Below are 16,189 nucleotides of genomic sequence, written 5' to 3'. Positions count from 1 at the left end.
TAACTATCAAGAGACATACAAAATTAACTAAACATTCACGGTTTAATGGAGAAAAGCTCTACTAGTTTCGAGTCACAGAAAACTCTTCATCATGAGCAGCGTGGGCAGACGCGGCGATGTCATTCGTCGTACATTTCGTACGAAGGTACATTTTATACGTAGAAATGACGTATTTGCTTCGTTTTATCTAAATATTGTTATCTTATATGACAAAAGAAAAAAATACGTGTCTAATATTTTTTCATTACCTAACTGACGGACTAACTCGCGCACTCAGAGTCATTTAATGGTTACTTAACCCAGTCCTTAGCAATTGTTTTCCATACAAAATCGTTACTAAAGAATAGTTTAAGTAAGCATTAAATGACTCTGAGTGTGGCAGTCAATAAATGTTTAATTTTCATACCCCATCATCATGCCTATTGAGAAGCCAACCATAATATTGTTTTGTTGTATTCAAGCTAAGTTTAAGTAGAAATACAATACTCTTAAAGAATGTTTGAATACAAAATACTAAAAAAAGTTAAACAATTGCGATTCCAAATAATGCATTATCGCCAATTGTTTTAAGTTCACATGAATAGACAATTCATTGACAAAAACTATGTATTATGCATAGTCTATGTTTTTTTACAAAGAACAACTTATTCGTCTTTCGTCATTCTATGTAAAATATTAATATTCAGTCGAATCTAGTTAAGACTTGAACTAAAACCTTTCTTCGGGTGAAAAATCTTTCTATGACTTCTTTTGTTTTGGGTGAGGTGAGAGGGAGTATCAGACTTTTATAGAGTGGTGGAGTTTCTTGGTTGTTCTACTCCATTCGAAGCTACACTTTGGAACGAGCACCTAGCTTCACTGACAGACTGACTTTCGGACAATTCAAATTGACGTTTCAAAAGTGTCTAATTAAGGACTAATTGAAATAAATGCTTTGACTTTACTGCCTAAAACCCACCCCGTTCCTACCACCGCTTATAGCTGAAGCCTCAGTTACCCGTTAGGTCGTTCGCAACATAGGACTTTGTGTCACTAATGCAATCTCGTGAATTGAAAACCCCTATTCCATTAGCAAAGAGACAGTATATTTCGACACACAACTTCACTAATTACAAACAAACCAAACCCATTTATTAACTAGAATCTAACACATAATTACAAAATACAAGAAATATAATGAATGCTCGTTCATTTTCACAATTTATAGGAAACCAAAGGCATGACATATCACGAACTAATGTTGCTACGACATTTGTAAAGACGAGCTTTGGAGTATTGCCAACCATTTGCTATTTAGGATACAAATCATGTATTGGTTATGTATAGGATCCTATATTACTATATTAGGATCTCAATAAAGTGCCTTGTCAAATGGTGAAAAGTGGGTGTACATTGTACAGTGGTATTATGTGCCGTAATGTGCACCTCTGCCTACCCCTTCGGGGATAAAAGGCGTGACGATATATATATACATAAAGTGTCTTGTTAGACGGTAGGTTAAGTCTGAGTCGGGCAAACTATTGGGAATTTAGTTGTTCAGCATTTGGCTACTATCTTTATTTTCTAATAACTATCATGAGACATTAAATTAAATAGAAATAAATAAATTAAATAGAAACAACGGTTTACTTGTGTAAATAATTTGAGAAGAGGTCTACTAGTTTTGAGTCACAGAGGAATTCTTCATCATGAGCAGATGTCGAGACGTCGCGTGACCTACTCTGTCTCTCGCTTCACCCAAGGCGGGAGAAGGAATGGGATGATTTTCCCCCCGCAAAAAAGGGATGAGGTGATCGGTGATAGAGCACGTCTTCCTATAAGTAATCTATTTACTTGAGACCTAAAGCCTAGATTATCTAGCGACACAGACTCTGGTAAAGAATTTTACACATACAGTGTTTGATTTATCAAACATTTTGACTGAACCATTAAATAAAAGGTCTCTTACCACATTTACTAGTAAACCAACGAGGTATTAAGGCTAAATATATGCCACTATATTTCCTTCATAACACTTTACTCAACAAAGAGGATGCAACATTGAATGCAGAGAGGTCGCGACCTCTTGACTTGCATGCTTGCAAGATAGCATTTTCCAGCTAAACTTAGATTACTTCACTAAGTATTTGCTAACTAATATGTAAGTTGTTATTAACCGACTTTGTAGTAAAATTGAGGTTCTGTGTTTATGCGGTTTTTACTCGTATAGACTTTGTAATGCAGATGTTGTGAAGTGGGATCGGTTACTGCCGAATTTGGTGCATTAGGTTCGATTATCGTGTATCGATAGCGTAGCGGTTTTTTTGATAGAGGAAAATCATCCAATGACTTCTCACACCTTGGGCGAGGCGAGAGGGAGTGTCAGACTCTCATTGACTAAAAACCAACCCGTTTCCACTCCTGCTTTTTAGCCAAAGCCCCAGTAACCCAGTAAACAGTCCGCAGCTCCGGCAAAAGTAGGGTAAAAGTCGATTTTCGAAATTTAGTTGTTATAATAAAATCTGGAATCTAGGATATATCTTATGTTTAGCAATGCGCTCATTCTATTGGTTAACTTTATCTATATTTTGGAATAAAAGTTATAAAAAATAATTAAGTTGAACTTACCAAAATCTAAAGATACAACGTCGGCACCCTTTTCTGAGCTCCCAAAGACAATTTGTTACCAATCTTCTTGTAGCTTTCATTCTTTACTCTAGACTTAGGTTTCTCCGGATCAGGACATCCCTTCAGCTCCCAAACTAGATTCGTCAATGACTTCGGCCTGCTTAACTTTCTAGACCGTTTTTCAGGCAACTTGGGACCATTACCAGAATCCCCAGACGTCCTTCCTCCAGAATGGCTCGAATCTAAAGTACCATCCAATTCCATGGCTTGGTGGATGTTCGATAGACTCTTATACCTTATATTGAAGATTGGGGAGTCACCTTTGATCGGTCGTATCGGACTAGCTACTGGACTAGGTGCCTCTTTAGTCGGCGAAGTACTCTTTTGACGGAAGACCATTCTATTCTTACTGTTGTTCACACTATTCTTGATGTACAGTTTTGGAAGATTTGCCGCTGGAGCTATGGAACATTTCTCCTTATAAACAGTGACTGGGGTTTCTTTGATCGGTGTTGGTGCCTTCCTCGTCCTCTTCTCTGCCTTCTGAATGTTCAATGGCTTCTTTGTCGGTATCGTCTCTATCGGCGGTGGTTCTGGTTTAATTTCTGTGATTAAAGGCATGTGAATAGGAGTTGCTGCAGGCGATGATGGAGCGGATTCGTGTCTTGGAGACGGTTCATTCGAATATGATGCTTTTATATTCTTAGGTAGAGGCGCAAATCCTCTGACATAGTCGTAAATTTGGTCTATTTCATCATATTCGTCTGGGATACTGTTCTCGTCTCGATGACTACTGTAGATGTGGTTGTGGCGGGACATCTGTTTGTGTTGGTTCGCTGTGTCTGATGACGCACTGCGTCTTAGGAAGTAACCAGTTTTGACTAAAGGTGGGGCGTGGAGAGGTCCATTCAGAAGCCTTTTAGGATCACCTAACTTTCCATCCAACACATGTATTCGATCCACAACGTCTACTAACAATCGATTACACTTTTCCACTAATCTAGAAAATTCCATGAAGTTCTTTATTTGATCCTCGTTCTTGCATCTTTGCATTTTGAGTGGCGCCGCTAAGGGAAGAGCTACTAATGCATTACCGTCTTTGGGAAGGGGAGAGCAAAAACATGGTCTTCTTCAAACATGGACAGCAGTCTTAGTTCTGGAACGAAGTGACTAGCGCTCTTCAGCCCTCGTGGTGGAGTTCCATGCACTAGTCTCACAGTGATCGGCAAACGTTTGGTCAACAAAGTCTTCGCTGTATGCACTCCACTTATATTCTCTTCCTTAGCCACAGCAGAGAACTTCCCCCTTTGATCCAGACTTAAGAGCACCATGTCTCCTTTGGAGTCCGTACATTTCAAATACTTATTTTTACCTAAGAACGTTTCTCCTCTAGGCATGATAACCTCCCCAGCTGGTAGATTTCTCGCTCCATCAGCTGTTACATTGCCATCTAAGTCTGTTTTAGCACAAATTACTCTAACTGGTTCTCTAACAAGGCATCCGTCGTCTAGCTTCCTTCTAGCTAGTTCTGATACTGATTCGATACATCGTACAGCGCGACCTTCTTCGCTTAGTAATTCAAAATAGCCTTTATACGTTTCGGGGATGGCTATTCGAGGTCCAACGCTGACCATTCGTCTTCCTTCTTTGAGTTTGATGGCTTGAGCTATGATCTTCTTTCTTTTTCCTGCTGACACAAGTAAAGCAGTGCTCTGAAGTCCAGGACTTGGTAGGGTCGGGACGCCAAGGCCTCCATACTGTCCTTTGATGATCTTGGCGACGCTCGGCAGGCGGTTCTTGACTGCGAACTCTCGCAGGTAGCTCCCCTCCTCACACCAGCGTGAAGCTGCGGCCACAACTTGGCCGTCCGTGGCTGCCATGACGGGGTTAGTCACATCTGTGGAAAAAGAAAAGACGAACATTAGTGTTTGTACGAGTATTTAATGAATAATTATTTGGCTAGTTGGTCGTTCTTATTAATACAGCCCAATTACACAAATCTTCACAATCTCCGATTCCCCATCCCCCATTAAATTCCTAACTCACAAAAGGCCGGCAGTGCACTTGTAACGCCTCTGATGTTTCAAGTGTCCATGGGTAGCGACGATTGCTTACCATCAGGTGATCCGTCTGCTAGTTTACCGGCTTATACCATAAAAAATACAGCATATGAGTCTTACAACTTTTATAAATGGGCACCTCTGTTTATTCCTTTGGGTATATAAGTCTGTATATAAGTATATGTGCAGAGTTCGTACAATCATAACAGTACACATTGCAATCCGATTACATTATTAGTCAGTGGCAACAGCAAATGGTGCGATTGGGATTCCTGAGCACTGAGCTACCGTATGCGGTCAAAACCGTTAAACTAAACTTTGGTTAACCGACAGGAAAACCTAGTTTTACAATAAACATTTAGAGAATCACGTTCCACATAGATTGTGTAAACCAGTGTTGTAGTATTCACTATAAATTGTTTCTAACGTGTTGAGGTAAGGGTGCGTGTAGATTGGATGGTTGTTTTAACTGCAGTGATCTAGATCAAGTTGGTAAGATATTTTTTTATGAGATAAGGGCAAACTGGCTGATAGATTCTCTGATGGTATGCAATCAGCTTCGCCCATGGATACCTGCTAAACTAGAGGAATTACATTCACATAAAGTTTTTAGGGATGATTATATAAGCATGTCTTCTATTTAAAAAGGGAACAGTGGATATAGTTTTTAATTTATACTCATATTGTCTTTTTAAGGGGAAGAATTATCCAATGAGTTCTCTCACCTTGGGCGAAGCGAGAGGGAGTATCAGACACTTACTGAATAAAAACCACTCTGTTCCTACTCCTGCTTTGCGAGCCGCGGTAACCTGGTAGTAGTCCGTAGCTCCGAACTCTTAGTGCCTATAGTCACTTTATGTAAAGTATTGAAAATAGGTCTTCGGATAAAATTTAGTACTAAAATCGATAAATCCTACTATCCTATTGAATAGAATTAGCTATAGTCGATCTTATAAACTTTATACAGCATCAAAACTAAAATACAAAGTAAAAAAATAAAACCAGATCAAATAATATAAAAAATCATCAAAGAAAATCTTTAATACAAACTAAAAGAGTAACAATTCAAACCGTTTAAGCCGTGTCATTGATCTTTTATCTCTATCAAATCGTGGAATTTACCAGCCAATATCAAATACAAGGGTTCCCTAGTGTGCCGTAACCTCTAAACGTCCGATTAGCTAACATTGGAACAAAGAAATGAGCGGTCAATAACGCCGGTTATAAAAACACCGCTATGCTATGCGTGTGTACAGGGATGGAGTTAGGTCTCTTTGAGCGGGGCTTTGGGCACTTGGAGAACAAAATTAAATGTGAAAACTATAGATATATATATTTTATTTTAGAAGATTAAATATGAAAACTATAGCTTTATAAAATTTATTATAAAATAATTGACATGGTTTTAAAAAAGAAATACTTTTGTAACTAAACGATTACATTTTACTACCTTTTAAAGTTATCTTTAAAGTTATCTAATATAATGAAGTAAGTGTTAAATTATACAGTAAGTGTCAAATAATCGCCAGCTTGCATTGAGAAAGTGTGGTGATTAATGCTCAAATCTTGTCCATGCGAGAAGAAGCTTTGGTCAGCAGTGGCCGCTGCTCATGTGATGTGTGTGTCAAATTGTGTACTTACAAAGTGAACACTTTCCACCTTTGTTCCGTTATAAAAAAAACATTTGAAAGTAAAAAGACCAATATCATATTCTGTACTATTTTCATCCTTACATATTTTTGTCGACCATTTTACTTAATATAATTTTAATTTCCTTTATGGTGTGGTCCATTTTATACAAAGAGCCCCTAAGTTGGGGCCCGTATAGCCCTAACTACGTCCCTGTGTTAACCGACTCTTTGACAAACACTTAAGTTACAATGACTCACAGATTTATAGTGAGATAAGGTTTATAATAGAAGTTATCACCAGATATTATGCAATACAACTACAGTTGTATACTTTGATGGGGTAAGCAGAGAAGTATTTATTTTCTTTACTACATAATATTTGTATAAAGAGATTTGTATTAATATAATATGATTACATCAAACTGGCATTTTTAGACACCATTAATATACGGTAAAAAAAAACATCGTGAGGAAACCTGGGCTTTTATTTTCTAATTAGAAGTTTGAAATCATCAATCCGCATTTAGCAAGCGTGGTGATTAATGCTCAAACCTCTGTGTGAGAAGAGGCCTTTGGTCAGCAGTGGCCACTTATAGGCTGTTGATGTTATGTGATATGATGTGGGCACCTATAGGCCCTTGATGATGATAATGATAATAGTCTGATCACGATAATGATTAACTGGATGTATGAATCATTACAAGTAAAACATTTATTATTATAAGACGACTTAAAAATAACCAATTCTCTTTAGTCGCATCGAACAAATGAACAATTGTAGTGAATTTACAAATTCTTTTGTTGATTGTATTTGTTACAATGATATTGTTAATTCATTTTACCAAGTTGTTACCGTTTCGATGAGGTAATCTGGTAAATATTTGGCATACTTTACTTTAATATTGAAATGAAACCATTCGGTTGACGCATCATGCCGGAATTGAGGGCAGGACCAATACCGTAACAAAGTCTTAGTTTTAACTGTGTGATTGTGTTCGATAAAGGACTTTGATCAAATCTTAATGTCCTGCAATCTGGAGTAGAGAAGTTTATTCATGACCATGGGTTCAATTAGAGAATTAGAGGTAATGCTTTTTGGATTTTTTTATTGATAAAAGTTTCAGAGAGCTTGTCTGGAAGTCATTGTTCAGTTGTCTTAAAATAAATAGTAGACTATTATTGACAATAGATGGGGTCCAGTAGGGCTGACGCCTGATCCGGGCTGGGGACCTAGTGTGGTTACTAGGGATTCGGATTTTCGCAAAGCAGGAGTAGGAACGAGGTGGTAATAATCAGTAAGAGTGTGACACTCCCTCTCGCCTCACCCAAGGTGGGAGAAGTCATTGCATGATTTTCCCTCCTCAAAAAAAGACTACTTACGGATTTTTCATTAGAGAGGCTTATCAGATCAGGGGCCTTATTCTTCAATCCAGTTACGATGGATCGACATTGAAATAAATTATTAACACATTGAACGCCGTGGTGGTCACCGATGTTAGGGGAGGATTTGCCTTCGACAGTTCTCTATTGGCAGTCAAAGACTTAATAATTATTGTTAAATGGTATTGAGTTTGGCTGCATATTCCGTATACTGAATGCTATTTTACAGCTAGGATTGAGGATATATAGTTTTGACTGTTGTGTGTGTTATGACAGGGTTGTATTCATTGAGATTGAAATTGCATTGACATTGATATTGGTTTCAAGAGTAAGTGCCTAGAGGGTGCTGCTTGCCGGTCATTGTCAAATGTATGGTTAATAGGCTCATAAGACAACCACAAGAAGAGCACTGTTGATAAATAAGTATCTTCTACGAGGCTGTCAGCACCCACTCATAACATTAAGTCATTTTCCAAATATGTCACTCACATACGCATTCCAACTGCATTACACACACACTTGAAATTAAGATCCACACAAAACAATACTCGAATAAAAATTACCTAACACATTATACCATTCGCCCTTGTGCATACGCCGTGACGCATGCGTACAATCAGTGTATACATGGCCATATAACATGACCCCCGCTTTATATGATCTTTCCACACTTTCGACGGTCTACTTACACTGGTTCTGCATAGCTTGATGTGAAGTTGTGTTACTATTGTTAGTGGACACATGACCAAACAATAATGGTCTGGCTTTGTATGACCTTTTGGAATATTAGGAGGTCAGTTTATACTGGTTATGTGTAGCTTGATGTGAAGTTGAGCAGATTGTGTACAATGACCTTAAACTTGGTGAATCTGTTTGTTTGTTTCACCGTGTTATGTCTTAATTATGTTTCGGTTATTACTGTATTTTTTTTTCGGTAAAGGTTTTAACGGTTTTCTTGGTGCATAGCGGTGAGTAAACGGATTTGGTTTTCTGGTAGTGATGAGGTCTTGATTTTGGTGGTTTGGTGGCCTTTTAAAAAAACTTTGGTGACGGAAAACATTGTGAGGAAATCTAGGTTTATAATTTCTGTCTATTAAGAGGACCCGGTGACCCTTACAGGTGCAGAGGGTGGCCATCGCGGTGGTTTTAGTTAGGTAAAAATCCCACACTCCCTAGTCTTTTATCCCCGAAAAGCTAGGCGCCTTTTGAAGGTTTCCCCCGTCATAAAAAAAAGGCTTATAATTTCTAATTATAACTTTGAAGATTCGACCCACAATGAGTAAGCGTGGTTATTAATGCTCAAACCTTTCTCTGTGTGAGAAGACTCTTTTAGTCTTCCTGGTGTCCAGTGGTTGTTGATGTCTATACCAATATACTAATGTATTCTGTGGTCTGCCATTATGTTATGGAGGTCGCCATAAGTTACAAAGGTCCTGACTCGATATAGGAGTTGGAATGGGTGGTTTTTAGTCAGTAAGAATCACATACTCTTTTCCGATTCACCCAAGGCGGGAAGAGCCTTTTAAAAAGTATAGTGAAATAATTGTATTATCTTAAAAAGGTGGATGTCTCTAGCTTCTTATTATTGGCACCATGTCATCAATTTGCACGTGACAAGTTTTTATTATTAGACAATTATAATTTTATATTAAACGTTGGGCGTTGCACATGATTGACGTTCGATTAACTTATTCTACTTCAGACGTATAATAATAAACCTGTTATTAATCGAGGGGTAGGCAGAGAGTATCTGCTTTTAATCAGATAAGTTAGTAGGCTTGTTGTAATTAGTTCTAGGTACTAATTATTATGCTAGCTTATATTACTTAGCGATACTAATATAATCTAGGGTACTAGGGTACCTACTCTAATACCCTACCGAGCGAACTACCCATGCTCACCTGAGCATGGGTAGCTCGCCGCCTAACCAGAACCAAACTGTGCGTACGGCGCTTCAAAGAGTCATAAGATTGCCGTAGGTGAGGCCCAGTAGGGGATACCCGACCCGGAGTTGTGGACTATCTAGTGCTATCAGGGCTCCGGCTCGAAGAGCAGGTAATCCTCTACGGATCTCTATGAAACGGGGAGATTTTATTCAGTAAGAGTCTGACATTCCCTCGCGTCTTACCAAGAATCAAAATCGTTTTTTTTTTATATAAACATCGATGCCCCACACTAGGCTTTTCTCCTGTGTCAAAGGTGCGTTTACAAACATACAAGTACACATACACATGCCACCCAGACACGAAACAACAGTTTGTGGATCACACAAAGAGTTGTTCTGTGCGGTAATCGAAACTGCTAGAGTAATCGACGAGCTAGTTTAGTTCCTTACATAAATCTTAGCTAATACTTTTTTATATCTCTCAACATAAAATCGTAGAAGGAAAATCGTCCAAAACTCCAAATAAAAAAACCTTAATATTGATTGTCTGATCACGAAATTGGTGATGAAAAATAATAGCTGCGAACGGTTCTGTCGCCGACTGTACATCACGACTGTATCGCACGATTAAACCTATTGTGAGCGACTAGATTATATTGCGGGTAACTGTACCCGATCGCTTGTAGACAAATAAGGAGCGGGCTGTGGGGCCAGGAGAACCGCTTATTTTAAGGGGGAATATCATTCAATGATTGCTGAATATCATTGAATGAGTCAGGCGAGAGGGAGTGTCAGACTCTTACTGACTAAAAACCACCCCGTTTCTTCTCCGGCATTTCAAACTGTAACCCCGGTAAACCCGCTAGGTAGTCCGTAGTTCTAAGAAGTCCGTAGCTCCAAGAAGTCCGCAGCTCTGCAGGACAACCGCTGGAGAATTGACTCGGGTATTTGATTTATCGCATAAGGGGTAAAAGGGTAGAATTTCCTGATGATCACTGCCATTGATAATCGCAACACTGGAAGAGTTATAGAAAGTGTACCTGGTGAGCAATTCGTCTCTATTTTTTATATGATTTAAGCCGGTAAATGAGCTGACGGATCACCTGATGGTAAGCAATCGCCCCTGCCCGTGAACACCCGAAACACCAAAGACGTTATAAGTTCGTTGCCGGCCTTTTGGGCATTAGGAATTTAAGGGTTGTTGGGGAAAAGGGGATTGGGAAGATTAGGAAGCGGAAGATTAATGCGTCTCCGATAACCTTACCCACACAACGAAATACAACTGTATAATATAACGCTATCATTATTAAGTGTAATACGAGTAAAGTTTCAATTTTAAGTAATAATTTAAGACATGAACCCTTTTTCAATAACCAATAAAGAGACTAGAGCTATGTAGGTTGTATAGCTCCGTCCCTCTTGCACTGCTCAATGATCGACCATTCTGACACAATTGTAATAGCAGACTAAGGCCTGGCTTAAAACCCAATCCGCCAATACACCCGCTTACACATAACCCTCAGTCCTCGCGGCCCGACTCTCCGCATAAAGTCTGACGGACCGCTAAAACTAGTTTCCCATGCCGTTTTAAAACTGGCTCCGTCATCTGACCACCTAATTTGGTATCATATTTATGTCCGCAGATAATTATTATCTTCATTATGTTACTTGTCCTATGGGAACCTTTGCTTGTCCTTACCTATTGGTTGAGAGTAATGGGGGATAGAGTTTCAGGGAGCCTACTCCGGTTCTCGAATCCGAAGTTTCGTTTAAATTTCGGCTGTAGGTTTTATTGATTTACTAATGAAATTATTTAAAATAACTTTTTATTTTTAATTTCGAATCAAAACCTATGTAATCTTCATTTCATTCGTTCATTTTTATTTAAGGTTCGCAATAAATGATGATAACGAAAACCGAAGTTTCGGACGAAACTTCGGTTTTCGTGGAATTAGAGTAGACCCCCAGGTTTGGTTCTACGGTGTAGCACACTGGTCACCCTTAAACCATCGTGGGATTAGAGTTAGTTACTTGGATTGTTAGAAGTCATTTATGGTGGTGGTGAAAAGCAAAATGTCGTTAAGAGTCACCTATCTTGGTTTAAAGGATGCCTTAAAATAGGGTAGATCAGTAATTTTTATTTTAATGTCCGTCTTGTAGATTATTTTAATATATTATATACCAAATTTTGTATCTTCTTACGGAGACGAATACTTTCGAAGATATTTTGATTTGAAATATCACGTAACGTCACTTTTAGGCACGTTTTATTCGTAGAAATGACGTATTTGCTCCCACTCCTAAACTTTGATACGTTTTATCTAAGTATTGTTATCTTATATGACAAAATAAATAACTACGTGTCTAATATTTTATCATTACCTAACTGACGGACTAAATAGATTTTTAATTTTCATACCCCGTCATCATCCTTATTTAAGAGAGGTTGGCGAAAACGAACATAAGGCTACTAAATTATAGGCTGTTTAATGCCAAAATACGTTGTATATAAGCACCTCTGCTGTTTATAAACTTGCGATCTAATTGCTTAAGAAATAAGGTACAAAATGGAAGAAATTATTTTAATCCAAAAGCAATAATTGTGACTATCTTTAGATACGTATAAAAATACTTTTTGATATGCTTCGCTTCGTTAAAATAATAGTAATAGACGATGAACCGTGAATTATGTGAATTCAATCAATTTATAGAATTGGTCATAACATAACATAACAAAAAGCATCATACTTGTTATGTATTGACGAGGTACTTGTTATTAAGTAATGTTATGAGTCCCATGTAACATTGTAGAGTATATTGGCGTACACAGGCTACCTACAATTGCTGGTTTATGGACGGCAAGGGTAGCCTCAAAGAGCCATCAGACCACCACAGATGGGGTCCAGTAAGGCTGATGCCTGATCCAGAGCAGCCGGACTACCTAGTGGGTTTACCAGGGTTCCGGTTCGAAAAGCAAAAGTAAAATGGGGTGGTTTTTAGTCAGTAAGAGTCTGACACTCTATCTCGCCTCGCCCAAGGCGGGAGAAGTCATTGTATGATTTTATTCCCTAAAAATACTACTACTACTTTCATAAATTTCAATCAGTTTTGCTACTACTATAGACAATAGATTCACCAGACCACATAAGACCACTTTATTTTAATAACTTGCCAAAAATAAACAACCAAATCACAAAACAACACTACTGTCACCTCCTTGACTATAAAGAACCGTAATATTAAATTACTTCTCAAGGTTTTTCGAAAGGATGGAAGCGTAGTTTTACTTTTTTCAAAAAGGAAGGTAGTTATTAAACTCGTTTGTCGTTTTATTGAACAACGACATCTGTTGTCGATTATAATAACCATCCGGTCATTACGCTAGTTTGCGTTGTGTGGGATTATAACAGATATCTTAGTTTCCTTGCATTTTTAGAACATGTGAATTTGTTTTTAAGGAAGGATATAGTATTAGGTAGGTATAGTAATAAACTAACACTTGATTTCATGGGAATTCTAGAGTACCTAACAAGTGAAACATAAAAAAAATTCAAAACATGTGTACATCTCTGCTCACTCATTACCCAATAATAATATAATGGTACAACTTTTGTATTGCTATGCTTTTCTTGCTATACTTTTCCTATGCTATGCAATACAAAAGTTGTACCATTAACACGTCATGTGCCGAAACGTAGATCCACGTGAGATAAAATGTATTTTCGATTGTGTCTTATATGCAAGATAATAGAACTTAAATGCGAATTTGTAAATAAATATGTTCTAAATAGAGGCAATACTACAACTTTACGTCGGGCACGATTAACAACCCTTTTCTATTATAACTGACTTTAAAATCCAATAATTAGTGCAACCATAACAATTTTAAACCCGGGTTGACTCTATTACCATAATAAAAACAAAAATACCGACTTATGAATTGAATTCGATACCATATTATTTTTGAACTGAAAAAAAAAACAAAATCAATCGTATTTGTAGTAATTAGACTAAACACTAAAACAACCTGTTTTCATCAACTTCCTTACAACCTTTTTTTTTCATTACCACCAACCACACCTGGATTCCTGCTTACCCCCCTTACATATCAGTGGTATCACGTGCTAATAACTCGACTGGTACACACCGTTATGCCTGAGTCCGACTTGATGCTCAAGGATTTATAACAAGGTGCGTACATTGGCGAGCAAATTAAACTGGTGCGTGGAATTGTTTGGTATACATTTAAAATTAAATATTAAAATAAATGTTTTTATCTATTTTCTAAACTTAACCTACCAACGGCAAGAATGAATGTGATTTTGTCTGAGTTATATGTGCTTTCTTATATTTTTTAGACACCACTGACAAACGGTGAAGGAAAAAATCGTGAGAAAATCTGCACTTATAATTTCTGATTATAAGTTTGAAATCGCCAACCCGCATTGAGCAAGCGCGGTGATTAATGCTCAAATCTTCTTCATGTGAGAAGAGGCCTTTGGTCAGCAGTGGCCACTTATAGGCTGTTGATGTCATGAAACTTAGCCCAGCTTTCGACTCAATCGAATAAGTTTTGGAGAGTTTTAAAGTTATATTCAGCAATTAAATTAATGTTTTATGCAAATATTCTATTTAGAGCTGCTTCATTTTTTTATTTTAGCTGTATCATACAATTATGTTAGGAATTTTTCTTTACCAATATAAATATAATGAAGAATTACGCATCAACAAGGAGTACTTCTAGAAAACTAATTAACAAACTTTTTTGCTCCAAAATCACAGGTGTGCGTTTAAAAAACATGTAAAGAGATAGTGATCTTTAACATGATTTATTTAACTTACTCATAGATTAATGGCTACAGATTGTATCGACGACCAATACCTAAATGTATTTGACTAAATGAACTCGATAATTACGCACGTGTGTTGTTTAAACAAAAAATTGTAAGTCAATACACTTTATTTTATCTTGACAAAGTACCATGTACTTATATAGATAGATGTGCTGCGTAGGAGGTATATCTATGTTTTGTTTTTATCTTCTGTGATGAATGGCTTAAAAAAAGAATGAATCGATTAGTATTTCTAGAAATTTCATGATAAGTTATACATATATTAATGTAGAAAACATGCTAGTTAGATAGAAATTAAATTAAAATACAAATACTTTTCGTCAATTATATTCGTATACTAATACTGAACATATTATTATCATACAAATAAAAACTACTGAACCAATATGAAACTAATTTTTATGGGGCCAACTGAGCTAATCCATTAATAATAGTGTTAGTGACCATGTCAGTTTAAAAACTTATATGAGCTAATCCACTTCAAACACAAAAAGAATCACGCAAATCGGTCCTTAAAAAAAAAACATACCGGCCGAATTCAGAACAGCAGGTTATTTTTGGGAAGTCAGTTAAAAACTAGAACATAATATTATCTAGATACCGTACCGTTATTAAGGCTATTTAAAACAATATTCCAATTGACTCATTAAAACGAATAAAACCCACTAAAATCACTCAATCAATAACAGAAATTCACATTAAATTCACCAATGTTAAATTAAAATAAAAATTGTTTTAATCATAATTCCAGTGCGCCAATACTCGTGTCCCGTCGTGTACGACTGCATCAAAGCTTTTTGCAATGTTCTGATGGGGTGAATGTCCTGCGTTCACGTACTTATGTAAGTAACAAAATCGTCTGTCCGTGTGTACGATACAAGTATTAAATCATATTGGAATTTGTATGTAGATTGTGACATAGGAATTTAGATCTTATTGTCATGTTTGTTGTTAAGAAAATGGGGCGAGATTTTTTTCTTGTGATGTAGAGATAGTTATATAGGTACGTACTACTTTAATCTTGGTTGTGTTTATACCGTATATGGATGAGAGTTTTAAAGATTATTTTTCTCTAACAAATTTTTACTCTGTATGTCTAGTAGTCGTATGGGTGACTCTGGATAAAGAGGACTTGGTTTTGACTCCTGGGTCAGGCAAAGTTCTATTGAGTTTTTTTCGATTATTCCATAGAAAAGTTACAAAAATCTTCGACGATTTTAGACAGCCATTAAAAAAGAAACAACACGTGTAAGAAATTACAACCGCCATGATTACATCGAAATCAAAATCGTAGCAAAAAATCTTGTAAAAATTTTGAAACATGGCGATTTTCACGGCTTTTCAAATAAAATTCTTCGCCCATTATATATCAGATGTGTAATAAAAATCAACCAACTACAGCGATTATGGATTTCACAGTTACAAAGATTAATGTTTTTGAACATTTTTAGTTTAGTGCAAAAAATTGTAGATGGTAGATTAGTTTGCATTTTTGTTAAAAATTTGAAACAGTTTTGAGCTACACTTTTGAACGAGCACCTAGCTTCACTGATGGACAAGTCAATTTGATGTTTCAAAAGTGCCTAATTAAGGATTAATTGGAATAAATGCTTTGACTTTAAGATAGTAGTAGAGACTCGAAAAATTATTGTCATTTTTTTGGTTTAGTGGCTATTGATTACGTACTACTGATTCAATACATCGCTGGTGTTTCGGGTGTCCATGGGCGGCGGCGATTGCTTACCATCAGGTGATCCGTCTGCTCGTTATACC

At 37.0% G+C, this 16,189-nt stretch overlaps 1 protein-coding gene across 1 annotated transcript in view; it reads right to left on the bottom strand.

The window, feature by feature from the left end:
- Positions 1 to 16,189, bottom strand: part of LOC118279218 (uncharacterized) — a 121,566-nt gene that overhangs the window by 14,191 nt on the left and 91,186 nt on the right. The window contains 2 exon segments of the mRNA XM_050698287.1: positions 2,608 to 3,696; positions 3,699 to 4,504. Coding sequence (XP_050554244.1) covers positions 2,614 to 3,696; positions 3,699 to 4,487 — 1,872 coding nt within the window. The 5' untranslated portion in view covers positions 4,488 to 4,504 and the 3' untranslated portion in view covers positions 2,608 to 2,613.

Source organism: Spodoptera frugiperda, chromosome 14, assembly GCF_023101765.2.
Source record: "Spodoptera frugiperda isolate SF20-4 chromosome 14, AGI-APGP_CSIRO_Sfru_2.0, whole genome shotgun sequence".
Classification (NCBI taxonomy): domain Eukaryota; kingdom Metazoa; phylum Arthropoda; class Insecta; order Lepidoptera; family Noctuidae; genus Spodoptera; species Spodoptera frugiperda.
The sequence above is the reverse complement of the archived record's forward strand: the minus strand, read 5'-3'. Positions and strand labels throughout refer to the sequence as shown.